This window comes from Mytilus trossulus, chromosome 12 (assembly GCF_036588685.1).
Source record: "Mytilus trossulus isolate FHL-02 chromosome 12, PNRI_Mtr1.1.1.hap1, whole genome shotgun sequence".
Lineage (NCBI taxonomy): Eukaryota > Metazoa > Mollusca > Bivalvia > Mytilida > Mytilidae > Mytilus > Mytilus trossulus.
The window spans coordinates 29,722,483-29,739,907 of NC_086384.1; the positions used below are offsets into that span (position 1 = coordinate 29,722,483).

Sequence of the window (17,425 nt, forward strand, 5' to 3'; positions counted from 1 at the left end):
AAACATGAAAAAGATAAACAGAAAAACAATAGTACACATGACACAACATAGAAAACTAAAGAATAAACAACACGAACCCCACCAAAAAATAGGGGTGATCTCATGTGCTCCGGAAGGATAAGCAGATCTTGCTCCACATGTGGCACACTTGTGAAGATATAATATCATTTTACCTGGCATAGCCGTGCGTTATATGTATTTCGGCGTATCTCTTGTTAAACATGAATTGTTTTATAATATAAAACGTTTGATTTATTAATTGTCGCTATTTTTTCAGGAATGAGCTATATATAGATAATTGTGTCGCTCTATATAAAACAAAAAATGAGAAAATAAACAAAATTAAGTGACAGTTGTTTCCTACCATACCTTTTCTCTCGTAAAAAATATATGGACTCGTCTAGCGTCTAGTTTGAAGGTCATTTAAGCTACTGTACACTCACGTGTAAATATGAAAAGAAAATCACTTATAACTTTTGGAAGGCAAAACTTTCTAAATACTTTTCTTTGTATATTTTAAGCTTGACAAATTTGAGAAATGAAAAAATTAGGCACCCCCTGATCATCTGTGGGGAATAAATTTTTTCTTGGCCTTTTTTTTATATCTTTTATAAAGCAAAGATTCCATATGATACATTTAACATGTTTAAGCGTTAAACCCCGTTTACACTGACAAAAAAGATCGATCTTTAATCCAGTGTAAACGGGTAAGATCGATCTTCAATCGGACTTAAAAAGGCCACTCTAGGGTTGGTTTTAAAAAGAGCGATCTAATTTCAGTCGATCTTTTTTTTTTTGCTGTAAACGCTTACATCGATCGCGATCGATCTTTTTCAGATGTTTGTTATATTAAGATAGGAAAATAAAGGACCGGTTCTTTTTATGTTGTAGTTTTAACGCACTGGATTAAATAAGATCAATCTCGATCGATATTGCTTGTAAACGCGAACTGGTCTTTTTAAGATCGATTCACATAAAGATCGATTCAATTTCGTTGCAAGTATAAACGGGGTCTTAGTTACATAATCAGCCTGCACCGTTGATAAGTGCGACCGGAAATTTGAGAAACGCGATGTTTCAAGAATTCCGCGATTTTAAGTAGACACAGTAAATATGTATAGTAAATAAATAAAACTAATAGTTTTATTTAGAATAAAAACAAATATTTCATATTTGAACACACCCTTGTGTTATTTGAATAATTCATTGTTAGTTGAAAGCCACTGAAAGATATTTTTCCAAAGTCAATCTATAATATAAATTTGCGATCTATTTTGTGAACTTTTAAACTGCAATGTGATTGTATAAACTAAATTTAAAAAAGAGTCAATGTTTATCTTTTTCTTTTACATTGTTGGATCACATACGTCATTTGACAAAAGAAAAGTATCTAAGCAGTAATATGTGCTATATTCTCTTGGATTTGTTTGTTTTCTATTTGACATATTCTCAGCTTCAATTATCAATTTTATTTAGCATGTCTAAAGAATTTGTCTTAAACGAGAACGAAATGTCTTAGTGAATTTGAAAGATATTATATATTAAATAGGCGAAACCTGTCAGTTTGTAACGGTAAAACGATGATGAAGGAAGGAATAATTATTCTAAGTGTTGCATTTAATTGTTTTATATGTTACCATAGCTATAATATCACAGGTTAGTATACAAATCAGTATCGTTCATAAGACACAAAATGCTGAAACGCGTTTAATTGTTACATGATCAGGTATAAATTTATATACAGTTGGACCTCGTTCTGACGAAGTCTTACCTTTGAACTTGGAGACATAGGAGTCAATTTACTTTTAACTCTATATCGACTGGAATATAATATGTATTCGAGCTAAGCAGGCATTGATCAAACAGGAATTTGACCGGGATATATAAATAACTTCGACTCAATCGAGTTTTCGATTCAACAAGGTTCGACTGTTTACGCAAGCAAATGGAATGCATTTATGAGTTTCATATATTTATGTGTATCTGTGTGTTTTTGTGCAAAACTCATGCTCGATTATTCCTATCTGGTTCATATTTTTTATACATCAAGCTGTTTTCTATTTTGAAAATAAATGATTTGAGGTATATGCATTTATTTCAAACTTACTAAATGAAAAATATGACAATTAAATCAATTGTAAGACACGAGTCTGTTGAAATTATTGTTTCAGAAAGCTCATTAGAGAGTGATAGATTCAAGTATTTTATATTCATCGTGAATCCCGTCCCAATAAGCAGTGTTTTGTTTTTCTTCTTTTAATTTTTTCCTTTACATTCCTAACTATACAGTTTGAAGACCATTTTTAAGTTGAGGTCAGAAGTTCACAGAGAGATTTGAAATCCAGATCGAATTTCACTTTGATATCACAAGGAAAAAATTCAACACGTGAATCTTATGAATTATTTCACTTATGAGTCTTCATTTTTAAAAATTGTAAAAAAAATTTCATTTAACATATTCAACTTTACCGGCCACCATCGTGGGTCCATTCCTCTGTGAAGTGATATTAAGCTCCTTTTTTTTTTTAACTTATCATATTTTATTGAAATCTGTACATTTGTTAGTTAAAAAATATCCAGTACCGATACCTTATCCCTGTCTCGTTAACATTGGGAAATAACATGTTTATACAGTTGTTAGTTAGTTTTTGTTAATATTGAACATAAAATTTTCTATATTTGAAAAAAAATATATACCATGTCAATATTTTAAAAAGAAGTTTACCATTTAGATTTTCAAACACAATTATTTATCATTGCTTTGTTCTTCTACAGGTTCGATTCATGTTGTTCAAGTGGAAAGTAATATATTGTCATCATATATGGTTCCCTAAAAAAGGATGTAGCATACATTTGTTTTAAGGTGCCTTTTTAATAATGATCTCTACGATAGATTACCTTACAGATGTTTAATATAATCAGTTTAACGTACATCCTTCAAACCATTAATAGAAAATAAAACAGCTTTGAAATCCGAGTATTAGTTGTGCAAAAAACACTCAGATAAAAAAATTATATTATCCTTAAATAGCCTTTGCATTTTTTTGCATGTATGCCTACATGTTAATTCCTGCAATATAAATGAAATTTAACTAATGAAGAACTGAGATCACACCACGTGCTTTCAACAGGTCGGGAAATTGTCTATTTGCTATTAATTCATTGCTTATATGCTATGACTATGATTTGTTGAATAAATTTCTATGTGTAAAATAGAAGAAATTGCTTGATTGTCAACATAACTTTCAAACAATGACCAAATTACATAGAATGTTTAGGTTACAATGCATACGGCTTTCAGTAGTGAGTAGGCACCATACCGATATGTAGGTTGTAAAAACACCGATATGTCAAATTTAAAATATTCAATTGAGAAAACGTACGGACTTATTCATCAACCAATCATGAACGAAAACAAATATGATAACAACAAAAAAACAACCTAATAACAAGCTCCAGGCTTGAGACAATCATATACATAATGGAATTGGATCATACATGTGATAGGACGACCATGCACTCTAAATACATATATGAGTAAATGTAGGATAGTGACTATTTTCATTGATATTTTTTACAGCTGGGGTCGGTTATAAGACCAATACAACGTTTCATGTATACAACAACAGTATGACGTGGTATGAAGCATTAACAGGATGCCATTCTAAAGGAGTCCGTTTTTTTCGTGCTTTATCTGAAATATCAAGGAAGTATTTGATATATCTGATTCATAAACATGGGTAATGCTATACTTTAATTTTACTTCTATTCACATGTCTCATCTGCTTTTACAATATCCCCACGGATGAGTCTAAACGAGATGTTCCTGTATCCTCATACAGTTTCTATAATATTAAACGACAAGACCTAATATTGTGTGTCGCTGCTCTTCCTTCCACAATAAATTAATCATCATGCATTTGTGTCATGTAGGTACCATGCATAGTTGTATTTGTCATTCTCGTTTATGGTTATTCCGTTTGAGTTACTTTGTGAGAAAAACGATAATAAAAACGTTCGGATATTGTTTCCGTCATCGGTTTGACTTTCAAGTAATAGATTTAATAACAATCAAAACACAGGAGTAAACTAAGACTCACAAAACCAAAGGACATTTACATCAATAAGAAATAGGAAACAACCCGAACTCCATAGGCGTGAAATCAGGTGCTCCAGAAAAAGGGCTCCGGAATAGATTAGACTTTCGTTCATGAGGGTAGTAATTAGGGTACTTTCATGACGAACAACGATGCAAGTTCAAAATGACGTTAACGGTAATTGTTGGTGTATGACAATTAAACGTACACCTTTTTAGACGATAAAAACATAGACTGATTTTTAGGAATCATGATATTTTTTATCATTTTCTATTTTAACCAAATTTACCGTTAAAGTAGGAAATTACTATCCTCTTTCCTAGGTTCTTGACCGACTGTTAGTTGCTAAACTTGCAAATATTTTTAGCATGTGTAAGGCGATATTAAGTAGCAAAAAATACAATACTAAGGTAATAAAGGCCATCAAGATTGAGATTGGGGGTATATGAACTGGCATTGGGAGATGAGGTTATATTTAAAAAGGGACATATATTTTGTTCTACAATCCTATTACCTACGTACAGACCCCCCAAAGAATTGTTGCAAGGAGTAAAACCACAAAAATACTGATCTCCGAGGAAAATTCAATTGGAAATTCCCTAATCCCATGGCAAAATCAAATGACAAATCACATCAAACGAATGGACAACAACTGTCATATTTCTGACTTGGTACAGGCATTTTAAAATGTAGAAAATGGTGGATTGAACCTGGTGTGATAGCGCTTAACCTCTCACTTGTATATCAGTCTCATCAAATTCCGTTTTATTTGCAACAATGCGTGAACAAAACAGACACAATAAATTAAAAAGTCAAAACATATACAAGGGTTTGTTACGAGTGTGAACATGTCAAACAGCCAAACGGAAGCCCTTCTTTAGCAAGGGTTTAAGTGCCTGTCGAAATAAGACAAATAAATACCTTATTTATATACCCTAGTTACCCGTGTTGTTCTCCATCTTATATATGATGCGTGTTGGTATTTTTGAAACCTGATATATGTTTTTCAGTGTGGCGGTTAACAAATGTTCTTCATCAATCTAATTATATTAGATCACTGTGAGATAGGTTGATCAATCTAATTAAAAACCGATCTCTCAGCGCTCCCGTTTTCTGATATGCCGCGTGGAAGATCTAACGAAACCCGCTTTGAGGTTACATGTGAGTGAACTAGAAGTTATGAATTGATAGTGGTATGCAAATGAGTTGACCTATTAATAAGCCAATCAAAAAAGTTTATGAATTATTTTGAGTGACGATTACGTCGTTAATAAAATGAATTACATTCCTTTACCTTACGATAAACTTTCAAGATCGCGGAAGACTCAATTTTATTGGTCGAAAAAGACACACCTACGAGGTCACTTACATATGACCTCAAAGCTGCTTTCGTTAGATCTCACACGCGACATATCAGAAACAGGAGCGATTAGAGATCGGTTTTTAATTAAATTGTAGGTTGATATACATGATACTGTATCGTCATTTTGTTTTAATGTCAACATTGCACACGTTCTTTCTCCTTTTTAATTCACTTCAATAGGAAGAAAAAAAAAACATTGATAAATTTAATATCATTATTTATATTCTGCTATTACAATTATATCAAACAACTCTTTTTATATAGATGCAAATTATAGATCCAGTTTTGTTGTACATTGCAGAATGCAATCTGGACGAATTTGGGTTGGCATTATCAAACCAAGCTTCCAAACAACACTTTACAATGGTAATGATTGTGGTAATAGTTCCAAAAAAATAGAATTTACTGATTACAACTCCACACAGTGCTTGTATTTGGATTTATCAGACCCTGAAAGCTTTGATCTCGCTGATTGTCATATGAAGTATCCATTTGTTTGTTTTTCTAAAACGCGTAAGTGATATAGATAAAATTTATATTTACTTTGTTAAAAGTTTGTATATACGTTTTTTTCCCCTCATGTTGAAGATATAGTCTACTAGAATCGACTTTCTTTTTGTCAATATGCAGTAAACAAAACGCAAAATACGGAAAACAAATCGCACACATTAAAAGCACTTCATAAGGAGTCTGCTTACGATTTCGACCACATTTGGCATATTTGAAACCTATTTTTTTAATTTTCTGAATTGAATTAATTAATAGGTTGATTTTCATATTATTACTCATCTATGGGTGTAACTCACCATAAGATCAATACCTTCTCGAAGAGTCGACCGACGATTTCCACCCTCTTGGAAAATTTGTAGATATTGTCTTGCAGATTCTTTTTTGTTTCTATTTGACAAAGTTTCTGCCAAAACAAGAAGTGGGTTAAACGTTGAAGATAAAGTAAAATCACAAAAATACTCAGTGGAAAATTAAAAATTGAAAGTTCTAATCAAATAGCTAAATCAAAAGCTCAAACACATCAAAGACATGTTCTTATGTAGAACGGGCTCAAATTCTCCTCTGTTAAATGTCCGATTAAATGTTCTTTATTTTGTGTTGACTCCTGGGTATAACCTTTCGACATCTAACGTCTAAGAAGCAAACACTCTGTCACTCAGTCTAGTGAGATCAACAATCAAATGTGTGAGAGGTAAAATCAAGTTTACATAAGAGGAAATGTGGGGGGAATATATAACTGTCTGATATTTTCTTCAATTTGTATTGATGTTAGGATTTCTTTTACAACAAAAATGTATGCAATTATTTTTAATGGAATTTCACATCAAAATATTATATTAACTTGAATACTACAGTATAACGATTCGTCATGTTTTCAAAAAAGAGGAAAATATATCAATATATAGGGAAAGCCTAGCTAATGATTCAAACAGAAACCACCTTTGTGGGGGAAAACACAAACGCAACATAACATAGCATATAAAACTAAAGACTGTTAATAAAACCCCTACACAAACCAAAGTGACATGGAAGATTAACAGATCCTGCGTAAGATATATATATATATATATTTGTTACCCTTTTAACATCGCACTCGGACATCTTTTAAACTAAGTGTTACTGTGCGTATTGCTTTGTTTTTATTTTTCTACTTTGACTAGAGGTATAGGAGAGGGTTGAGATCTACATTTTTTTAAAATAAAACATGTTTAATCCCCCCAAATGTTTGCGCCTGTCAAATTCAAGAGCATCTAGGCATTGTTATTCTTGTCTAATTTTTAAAGGAGTAGGTCCGGTAAGACCCTTTTTTGGCCCAAAAATACAACAGTTTTACAAAATTATTAAAATGTTACCTTTTAGTTATTTATTGGACAGTCGAATGCTTCTGCTATATAAATATTGGCTGTTTTTGAAAATACTATGCACATATATCGGGTACTAGCATCATTAAGTCATGCTTAATTACTGAAATCTTCACAATTCTAGCTTTTTAGTTAAATTTTATACGGTTTTCGTGTCAAAAATTAAAGTGGCCGCATTCGTGTTCATCCATAATATTGAAATGTAAGTTGTATTTTATGATAAAACATAACATATATAAAGGTTGAGGATGGAAACGGATGCGGCCACTTTCATTTTTGACAAAAACCATCCGAAAAGGGACATTTTTCGGCATATTTGGTAGATTATTCATATTTGAGCTTGATTCGGATCGTTTTTAATGACTAAATCATTTCAAATCTTTCACATAAACTAATTGATTCAAATGAAATAGACACTTAAGTGTTTCAAAACTTGTCAAAATCTTTCGCCGGACCTACTCCTTTAGTTCATTATATATTTCGGATTTAATTAGCGATATAGTATAACGTTCATTTTCAATGAACTATAAAAAAAAAAAAAAAAAAACGTTAGTCGAGAAAAAAACAACAACACCATGGCAAACAATAAAAAATCGACACAAAGAAACATAAAAGTATGCAAAACACAGCAAAGAACTAAATCGTCTGAGCAACTTGAACCCTATCACAACCGTATATGATTTTATCGACTCTGGAATGTGCCATTTTTAACAATATATGTTATAAAGATAATTTTTATTTTCGTACAGCAATTATTGAGACAATTAACACAACCATGCATATACAAGAAATTGATGGAGTATCTAATCTTATAATGAATGTGCGTAATTTAACAAAAGACGAATGTGGTTTGGTGTGTTCCAAGACGTTAAATTGTGTGTACAGTTTCTTTGACGAGAATAACTGCACTTTCGGGACAGATGCGACCTCCGATTTTGATGTTGAATATAGATTTATCATAAGTTCAACATTTACAACAGATATTGCAACCTATATTAAGTCTCCTAACAGAGGTAATTTGTTAAATGATAAACGACATTTAGTTTTGATTTACTATCGGTTATTTAAGTACGAAAAACATATCCGGAATAAAGGATCCCCACTCCTTTTAAGTTTTAGAATTGATTTTGACTTACAATTTTTATTTATCAATCGAAACTGATGTTTTTGAAGGAACTGAAAATGCATCTGTTGTACTCAATGATTAGCCTGATTCTTTGGACGCGAAATATGCAACGATTATTTAAAGACGCTAGGGATCCAATGATAAAAGACAAATATATTTGATTTTAAAACAAGGAACAATAGTTAGTGCCTTACATTTATATCACGTCCCCGCACAATTTGGCGTTAACACTGAAAGAAATACTGATATGATTTTTTCAATGATTATTTAAAAGCGTTTCTAAATTACAGTATTATACTAATATAAGAAAAACCTTTTAATATGTCAATATTGTTTCGTTCCACAACTGTTCAAACGTGTTTTTCAACATTGAATCATGCCGGTACGCAATTTAATAAATTCATTGTGAATGACGAGGCTAAACTGTGCAAGTAAATATTTGTAAACTTTGAACGAGAAAAGAGCTAGTATCAGGCTTTGTTATTCGAATTATTTGATAAAGTTGAACATGTTGTATGTTATTTCTTGATGTGGTTAAATTCTTTTAGTACATATCAACATTATTGATGAAGACACAGCATATAACAACACATTCGATTGTAAGTTATTTCTATATAGAAAATGAGAAGGTAGATAAAAAAGGGGAGATAGTTAAAAACCATTAATACTGTATTCAAAGGATTATATATGGTGTGGTGTATGAATATATATATAGATAATAAATGCATGTACATTTTGTTTTCACTATTTGTATTTCATTAGTGATTGAGCAAAACAAATAAATTAGTTTTTTTATATATCTCGTAGCTAGTGTCCCTTTAAAATATTTTTAATAAGACTGGATACATCCATGTATTTCCGGAAATTTTCGCATCCTTAAACCCTGTGAGGAAAAATCCAAAAATTGATTCAGTCACTGAAGCAATGGTTAGGGACTAGCTAAATTATAGATTTAATATATATGTAGCTATGAGTATATTCTAATATTTCCACGGGAATTATCAAATTTACCATGGGAAATGTACTTTAAATTAGCTGCAGTGACAACAGTGACAAGTTGGGACATATGGCATTTTTTAAATTTTTTAATAATCTTTCGCTGGGCAAGTTTTTTTGATATCTTGTAAACCAAAAAAGTCAGATTTGCCGATACCGTAATGGCAAATTTGTCCCTCACAGTGTTTACAATTGTACAAGGAAAGATGATAAAGAAAAATCCTTATTTATCGGGGCCCCCTAAGTTGTCTCCTTTGTCAACTTAGGCTAGGGTTGATGTAACAGATGATTGTTAATAAAATATGTTTGAAATAACAACAAATCAATAATCAAACAAAAACTGAAACTGTTGCAAAACGATGATAAAACAATAATTATAGTAAGACACGTATTTGACATAACTCTTGTTTTTGGAGAACACTATTGAATTGATGATGTTCGATTATTATGACACGATACACGTGCACGAGTCGGGTTAGATTGAAGAGGAGCCAAAGCTATGATTAAGGAGATTCATCACTCAGTTAATGGATTATGAAAAATAACAGAAATACAGAATTTTAAGAATGATACAAATTGGAAATCCCTAAAACATGGCCAAAATTTAAAATCACAAACCAAAAAAAAATAGAACAACTGACATATTGTTGACCTGGTGTAGACATTTCCTAATGTAGCCAATAATACATGTACATTATTATATTTTCTATGCAAGTACTGGGCGTGTGCTATATCATTTGTTTATATGTAGGTATTAGTACATCAATTGTTATGCCTGTTTGATGAAAAGATCAGTAAGGCACGTTGCTCGATATAATACAAATATGTTTTGAGTTAAAAATGTAATATCAAACATGCAGTGTCTTTGATCGTGCTGAAGGCAATTCAGAATTACATGTTTGAATTTAAAAAGAACAAACAGAATTTAAAAAGAACAAACATTGATTGATGTGAGCGAAGCTTCGTAACAGTACTGAATATACCGCAGTGGATAAATCGTCTGATAATAACTTAAAAAATGACAGTAAAGTCTTATAAAAATTGTTGAGATCTATTGACGGTTACAGACAACACTTAGTAACTGAATGAACATATATGTTTATGCCCCATTTATTGGCATTATGTATTCTGGTTTGTGCTATCGTTCGTCTGTCCGTTCGTTTGTTCTTCCGTCCGTCTGTCCGTTCGTTCGTCCTGCTTCAGGTTGAAGTTTTTGGTCTAGGTAGTTTTTTTATGAAGTTGAAGTCCAATCAACTGCAAACTTAGTACATTTGTTCCTCATGATATGATCTTTCCAATTTTAATAATAAATAAGAGTTTTCCCCCCATTTTCACGGTCCATTGAACACAGAAAATAATAATGCAAATGGGACATCCGTACTATGTACACATTCTCGTTTCACCCTGTATCTCAAATTAACATTTATAATAAGTTATTGTTTGGCAAACTGTTGGCTTTTTATTCAAATAAAAATAACGTGAACTGTTATTTATACGGTGTTTGAATAACTCTTCGATTGCAACATGACATGAAACCTTGAATCAATATACGTATATTGTTCGTCTTACTTTTACATTTATCACCTGTGAAAATTTAATTCAATTGGTGTGTAACATTCTCTTTTTTTTCCGCAGCACTACGAATTCATATTAAGTTAAACTATAAAGAGTCGTCTAGTGTCATATTTGTTTTGTTTGATTTAGGTGGATTTGACTCTACCAATCATACTACGTTCACTACCGCAAAATCAACAGGTAAGTATCATTACCTAACACAAAAGCCAAATAGATGTTCAAGTTAAGCAAAATATGAATGAAAAAACTTTAAATTTCCACTATGTTTGATGATATCATGTTCAATCGTCACAACAGAAGTAAGTAAAATTCCCTTGCCTTTCTAGAGCATCGGACAATTTGTTTGTATTTTTGTTCTTTTGTTTTGTTTATTAAAGCAATATTATGATGTTGCTAGAGTCTCAAAATTTGAATTTCCTCTTTAAATAAAGAAATCAGTAATATACCACTAATCAAAAGTCATGAATCAATTTCGGGAAAAACAAATCCGTGTTACAACCTAAAACAGATTTAAACAAGAATCAATCCTCAGCACTTTGGTCATTTGACGTGTAACATGATATTTGCCATTCGCACCACAAAGAAGTCATATTAAGCGAAAATGTAAAGAATTATTTTTTATCATATACTAATTTATTTCTGATTTAGGTGAATTTCAATCTACCCAGCAAACTTTAACAACCGAACAATCGACTAGTAAGTATCAATATGTTAGACACCAGACATACTTTGCATATAACGATTTTATTAAAATCGCCGTGTTTTCCAGTCTTCAATTTCCTGCTTAGTATTTCGTGAATTCTCTCGTCTCATTATCGTCGTTTGTTTTTGCAACAGCGATGCCAGTGTTCCAAAACATTTAATTTTTCAATTCCCCCCGTGTACTCTCCAACGTATTGTTTTCTATATATATATTAAGTATATAATACAAAAAGACAACTTAAATATTCGACAATTAAGCATGTAAATAACCAGTTTAAAAAAATAAATATATTGATAGTTCAAAACACTTAACTCCAATTATTAAAAGAAGAGTAGTTAGAGGGAAACTTTATTATCATGGTACTACATGGATAAAAACAAAGGATCCTGAATAGCTAGCAACAATTCAAAAACAAAAGAAGCGAACATCCTTAACAATTTTACAAGTATCAAAACTACAATGAAATTAACATTTTTAGAAACTTCGTCCTGATTGAGAAGTCGGGTCAGATAATTCAGTATGTTGTTGATGTGTTAAGGTTAATTACATTTATAAAACAGTCTGGAAATAACTTAATATTTTACTACTAAATTTTGTAACTGGATCGATGATTTCAAACAATTCCAAATGATAGACTTCATTGTTCACGTGTACAAATTCGCATAATCTACACTACATATTCACGGGTGTCATTCGGTTTATCGAGAGAAATGAGCGTGAAAGAATATCTAACGGCGGTCAAGTATTGAGCGACGATCGTGAAAGTTCTGGTAACGGATCGTGAAAGACATTTAATCGAGAAGACATATGAAAGGTCAATACATATTATAATTTAATTAATTACACAGACAAATTTACGACAAAATAAAACTGTCTGTCAAAATGGTTCAACATTATGATTAGTATGTGAGAATATCGAGTTTTAAAAGTACACAGTTATTACAAAACAACAAAAGGCAGATTGCTTCTCGACATTTCAATGACATAAAAAATGTAAACAAACATGATTTTTTCACAAATTCGACTAGAAAACCTAGTTTAATACGAATAAGGGCATTCTATTTGAAATAATCAAATGGTTCTTATAGTTATTTTGCATAAACATAATCTGAAACTTGGTAAATAAAGAACTATTTACACAAACTTGGATTTTTTGGATCGTGAAAGATCACGTACCGTATTTTTGAAGATCGTGAAAAGGATCGCGAAAGATCCGATGCTACGAAGAGGTTCAAATTATTCTTCAATTATATCAAAGTTAATATTTGTTATTGGTATTGAGAAAAGCTATATAGTTCAACATCCTCAATAGGTTTAGCTTTTCAAAGTATAAATATTTTCAGAAAATGAAATGTAAAATAGTTGGATGATTGTAGGATGAAGCTTTTTATTGTCATGTGAAGTACTCATTTATCACGAGTTATAGGATACCCACATTTGGTATATTGGATCCTATAAACTACATGTCCGCCAGACAGGATTCACCTGACCCCGAATTTGCCTTATTTCATGGATGAAGATTCATTTTTGTGGTCAAGTCCGTATCGCGGATTCGTTAAGCTTTAGGATAAGTGTCTGTTGTTATGATTGTGAGGTGTACATTTTCGACTTCTGCCAGGTTTCAACTGACATTGAACCCATTTTCATACATCATTCGGCAATGCTCGTTTTATGTTGTCTAGCCTTTGGATATATACAGTGGAGATCACTTCTAACCTCTCATTAAATCTGTCAGGAGAACTGTTCCAGAACAGTACGTAGAACTGTCAGCCTGACACCTTTTAGTCAGTTCTAGGTTAGAACTGTTCTAACTAGAACTGATTTGGTCAGCTCTACCTAGAACTGATTTGGACAGTTCTACCTAGAACTGATCCTGAATTAATTTATAAATTCTACGGCTACATTGATTTATAAATTCTACAGCTAGACATGCTAGAGCTGATTTATAAGTTTTAAGAACTTAATATAAAGGCTTGGGTAAAATATAACTCGAATAATTCAAGCCCTTACCGTCTCCGATTCTCCCCACCTTTCGATGAGTTGGATAATCTTCCATCGACTTAGATATTTGTACATGTAAAGTTATATCTATTCATTAAAAAATATAGAAAATCTGATATTAGATAGCAAACTAATTGGAAGTGATTTATTTCTTCTAAATTTTAAAGTGTCCTTACTGCAGTTACGTCATTTAGAACTGTTCTACAGTCCTGACTGATTTAGTCAGTTCTGCTGACAGTTCTACGCTTAGAACTGATATGGACAGTTCAACCTAGAACTGATTTAGACAGTTCTACCCTAGAACTGGTCCTGACAGTTCTACCCTAGAACTGGTCCTGACAGTTCTACCTAGAACTGATTTAGTCAGTTCTGCCTAGAACTGATTTAGTCAGTTCTGCCTAGAACTGATTTAGTCAGTTCTACCTAGAACTGATTCTGACAGTTCTAGGACAGGCTAGAATAGTTTTATGACAGATATTCTGACAGTTCTAATGAGAGGTTAGAAGTGATCTCTACTGTACCTGTATGCTATAGCGCCATTTCGTGTAAAGTGTACATGTCTGTTTGCATGTTTCATAAATGACCATAATGACGTCAAATGTATTTGATATATTGAATGATAGTAAGATGTCTATGTCTCGCTGTCGGTCAGGGTTCATATACTTTTGACCTTATGTTTCGAATTATTTGGCCAAGCATAACTTTTATATTTGTCAGTTTCTAAGGCGCTGTAAGGATCGGAACACATTTATTTGGTCTACGGGATATTTATAGAGATCTGTATGTCACGGTTCATCTGACCTTGCACTCTTTTTATTAACCATTGACAATAATAATTTTAAAAAAAATGTGGTATGATTGCAAAAGAGACAACTATCCACAAGAGACCAATGTGACACAGACATTAACAACTATAGGTCACCGGAAGGCCTTCAACAATGAGCAAAGCCCATACCGCATAGTCAGCTATAAAAGGCCCCCATAGTGACAATGTAATACAATTCAAACGAGAAAACTAACGGCCTTATTTGTATAAAAAAAAATGAACGAAAACCAAAAATGTAACGCATAAACAATCTACAACCACTGAATTACAGGCTCCTGACTTTGGACAGGCACATACATTAACAATATGGCGGGGTTAGACACGTCAGCGGGATCCCAACCCTCCCCCGAATCTGGGACAGTGGTATAACTGTACAACATAAGAACGAACTATAAAAATCAATTGAAAAGGCTTAATTCATCAGATGGACAAAAATACATTAAGCGCTTTAAGCGCATTTGACACTTCTAATAAAACCCTTGGTATTATAGACGTTCCATAAAATTAACTATCATAAGTAAAGCAGACGAGACATTACATCATTTGCGATCTGGTGTTCTATAGTCTGTAGTATATAGTTAAATCAATCCACATCTGATATACAGAACTTAAGATAGTATTGTTGCACAAAATGTTGGTTATCGTTTTATCTCAAATTACTCATGAAAGATGCTGTTTTGCTGTAATTTTTTGTTTGATGGATATTATTTTGGTTTAAACGTTGCATATCCATATTATTGGCTATTAGTAAATAGTGTCAGTCTGCCTGAATTGCACTTGACCGATTCTCAGAGCTGAATCTTTCAAACTTATTTAGAGATGTTTAGTTGTTGTTCTTTTAACTTTCGAGGTAAAGCGTTGAATACAAAAAAATAGCTTTAATGTTCATCCTTATAAAAATATATAGTTACAGGCTTCAACCAGTTGCAGGTTTATCAAATGGTAAAAGAAATACTGATTTCTGATTACTAGTAATAAGTCTGGTCACGCATTATCTTTCACGATCAAAATAATGCGTTGCCTGATCTTTCACGATCAAGTTTGATGGATATTCAACAAATTCAAGGTTTTCATATACAAATTAATGCTTTTAAGAGAAGAACATACCTTAAATTTACTGTACTATCAGATATACCAAAGATTACATTTCAAATATATCACGATGAACTGAAACATGACCATTATAGTAACAAAAAGCGTGTTATTTGTAATTAATTTCATAGATATGCATTGCGCCTTTTGTGTTTTTTCATGAAGTACTGCATATTTTCTCTTACTTATTTCATAGTAATGTTTGGGAAGTTAAACCATTTTGACAGACATATTTTTTTGTTCGGATTTGTTCCGCGTTTTGAATATTAAGCGATTTTTTAAAAGATTCTGACCTACCATTTCCATTAAATGTCTTTCACGATCCGTTACCAGAACTTTCACGATCGTCGCTCAATACTTGACCGCCGTTAGACATTCTTTCACGCTCATTTCTCTCGATAAACCGAATGACACCCGTGATATTGTTGAAGATGATTGAATGAATTGAGTAGTACGATGTATTGCAATCGTCAAGATCTTATATTTAGTTTACAGTTTCAATCGTCTTGTTATCAATGTCACATTGATGTCCAACATGTAATCTCGATAATGAATTGTTGACGGATATTCATAGTGGTATACGTATAGACACTTGTCCTGTTGATGCGCCCTATCATGCTTCCTTTTTAATTCATGCAATTTTCGTTTTGGTTTGTAATATTCATTTATATCTTCTGAACCGATTTGTGACATTTTAACATCGATAAAGTATTAATTTAGCCCATTTCTTTGAAGTGTGAAGTGTACTGTTATTTGACTTTTTTTTTTAGCCAAGGCATTATCAAGTTATTCTTGGCTTATGGATTTGAATGTCACTTAATTTTCTTTCCCCTCTCTTTTTGCAACGCTTTTCGTCAACAATAGAACACGCGATAGCATAAATGTAAATTTATTCTACAATTTTCTTTTATGGATTACAAATTCAAAAATGACTTTTTTATAATTTCAGCCCTAATGGAATGCGAGTCCTGTCCTGAAGAGGAATGCAATGCCACAAGAGTGGTATCAAATATGACTATAAAAGATGCTCTGAACCTTGCAGAAGAGCTAAGGAAGACCTTGACAATCGACAAGACATCTTTGTCATCATACCGACGTAGTCTTGAATGTGCAGATGATAGTAGACCATCGTCAAAAGCATTTGGGAGTTTTGCATTATGCATATTAGTAGGTCTTTTAGTGATTTTTTTCGCCCTGGATATTACGTCTTTGTGGCAGAATTGTAGACTAAAACACGTCGCAAAAAGAACAGGAAAAGGAGAAATAAATCTAATGACAAATAAAAATGCAGATCTTGGAAAAATTCAAATTTGATATAAATAAATTGCAACCAAATGAAAACTTGATTGTTTTTACAATATTGAGAGACGGACTTAATTTTTATCCTTTATCGGTATTTATAAGACATGCTTATTTCGCTATCTATATTTTATATCTGAGTTGTTTTAAATTAAGCTGTATTATTGTGAACGAGATATTAAACTATTTTGTCATGTTCTTTTAACCTTAACAAAAAAGTTAAAAAAACAAAACAAATACCAATCAAAAAGCGGAAATCTTTTTAAAGATACAAATAAACGTTCCACCTGACTTTATCAGTTACATAGTGTGTAAGTGATCTAATATGATAAATACAGGGTAGATAAATTCCATATGGAATTTACTTACCCTGTATATATCATATTAGGTCACTAGCACACTATGTAACGAATTTATCTTACCGACTATCTTTATTTGTTGAATTTAGATTAAACACATGACTCTTTTACATGCAG

General features: G+C 32.0%; 1 protein-coding gene across 1 annotated transcript; it reads left to right on the plus strand.

The window, feature by feature from the left end:
* Positions 1–1,425: 1,425 nt before the first annotated feature.
* On the plus strand, positions 1,426–17,014 carry LOC134692347 (uncharacterized). Its single transcript, XM_063552802.1, has 8 exons — positions 1,426–1,656; positions 3,581–3,740; positions 5,762–5,973; positions 8,081–8,344; positions 9,006–9,056; positions 11,158–11,208; positions 11,677–11,724; positions 16,600–17,014. The coding sequence occupies exons 1-8, from the start codon at positions 1,581–1,583 to the stop codon at positions 16,962–16,964; spliced, it is 1,227 nt and encodes a 408-aa protein (XP_063408872.1). The 5' UTR covers positions 1,426–1,580; the 3' UTR covers positions 16,965–17,014.
* Positions 17,015–17,425: the final 411 nt, after the last annotated feature.

Coding starts and splice junctions, on each gene's coding strand:
- LOC134692347 (XM_063552802.1), top strand. CDS start 1,581: ATGATGAAGGAAGGAATAATTATTCTAAGTGTTGCATTTAATTGTTTT. Junction 3,741..5,761: donor TATCTGATTCATAAACATGG/GTAATGCTATAC, acceptor TGTACATTGCAG/AATGCAATCTGGACGAATTT. Junction 11,725..16,599: donor AACAACCGAACAATCGACTA/GTAAGTATCAAT, acceptor TTATAATTTCAG/CCCTAATGGAATGCGAGTCC.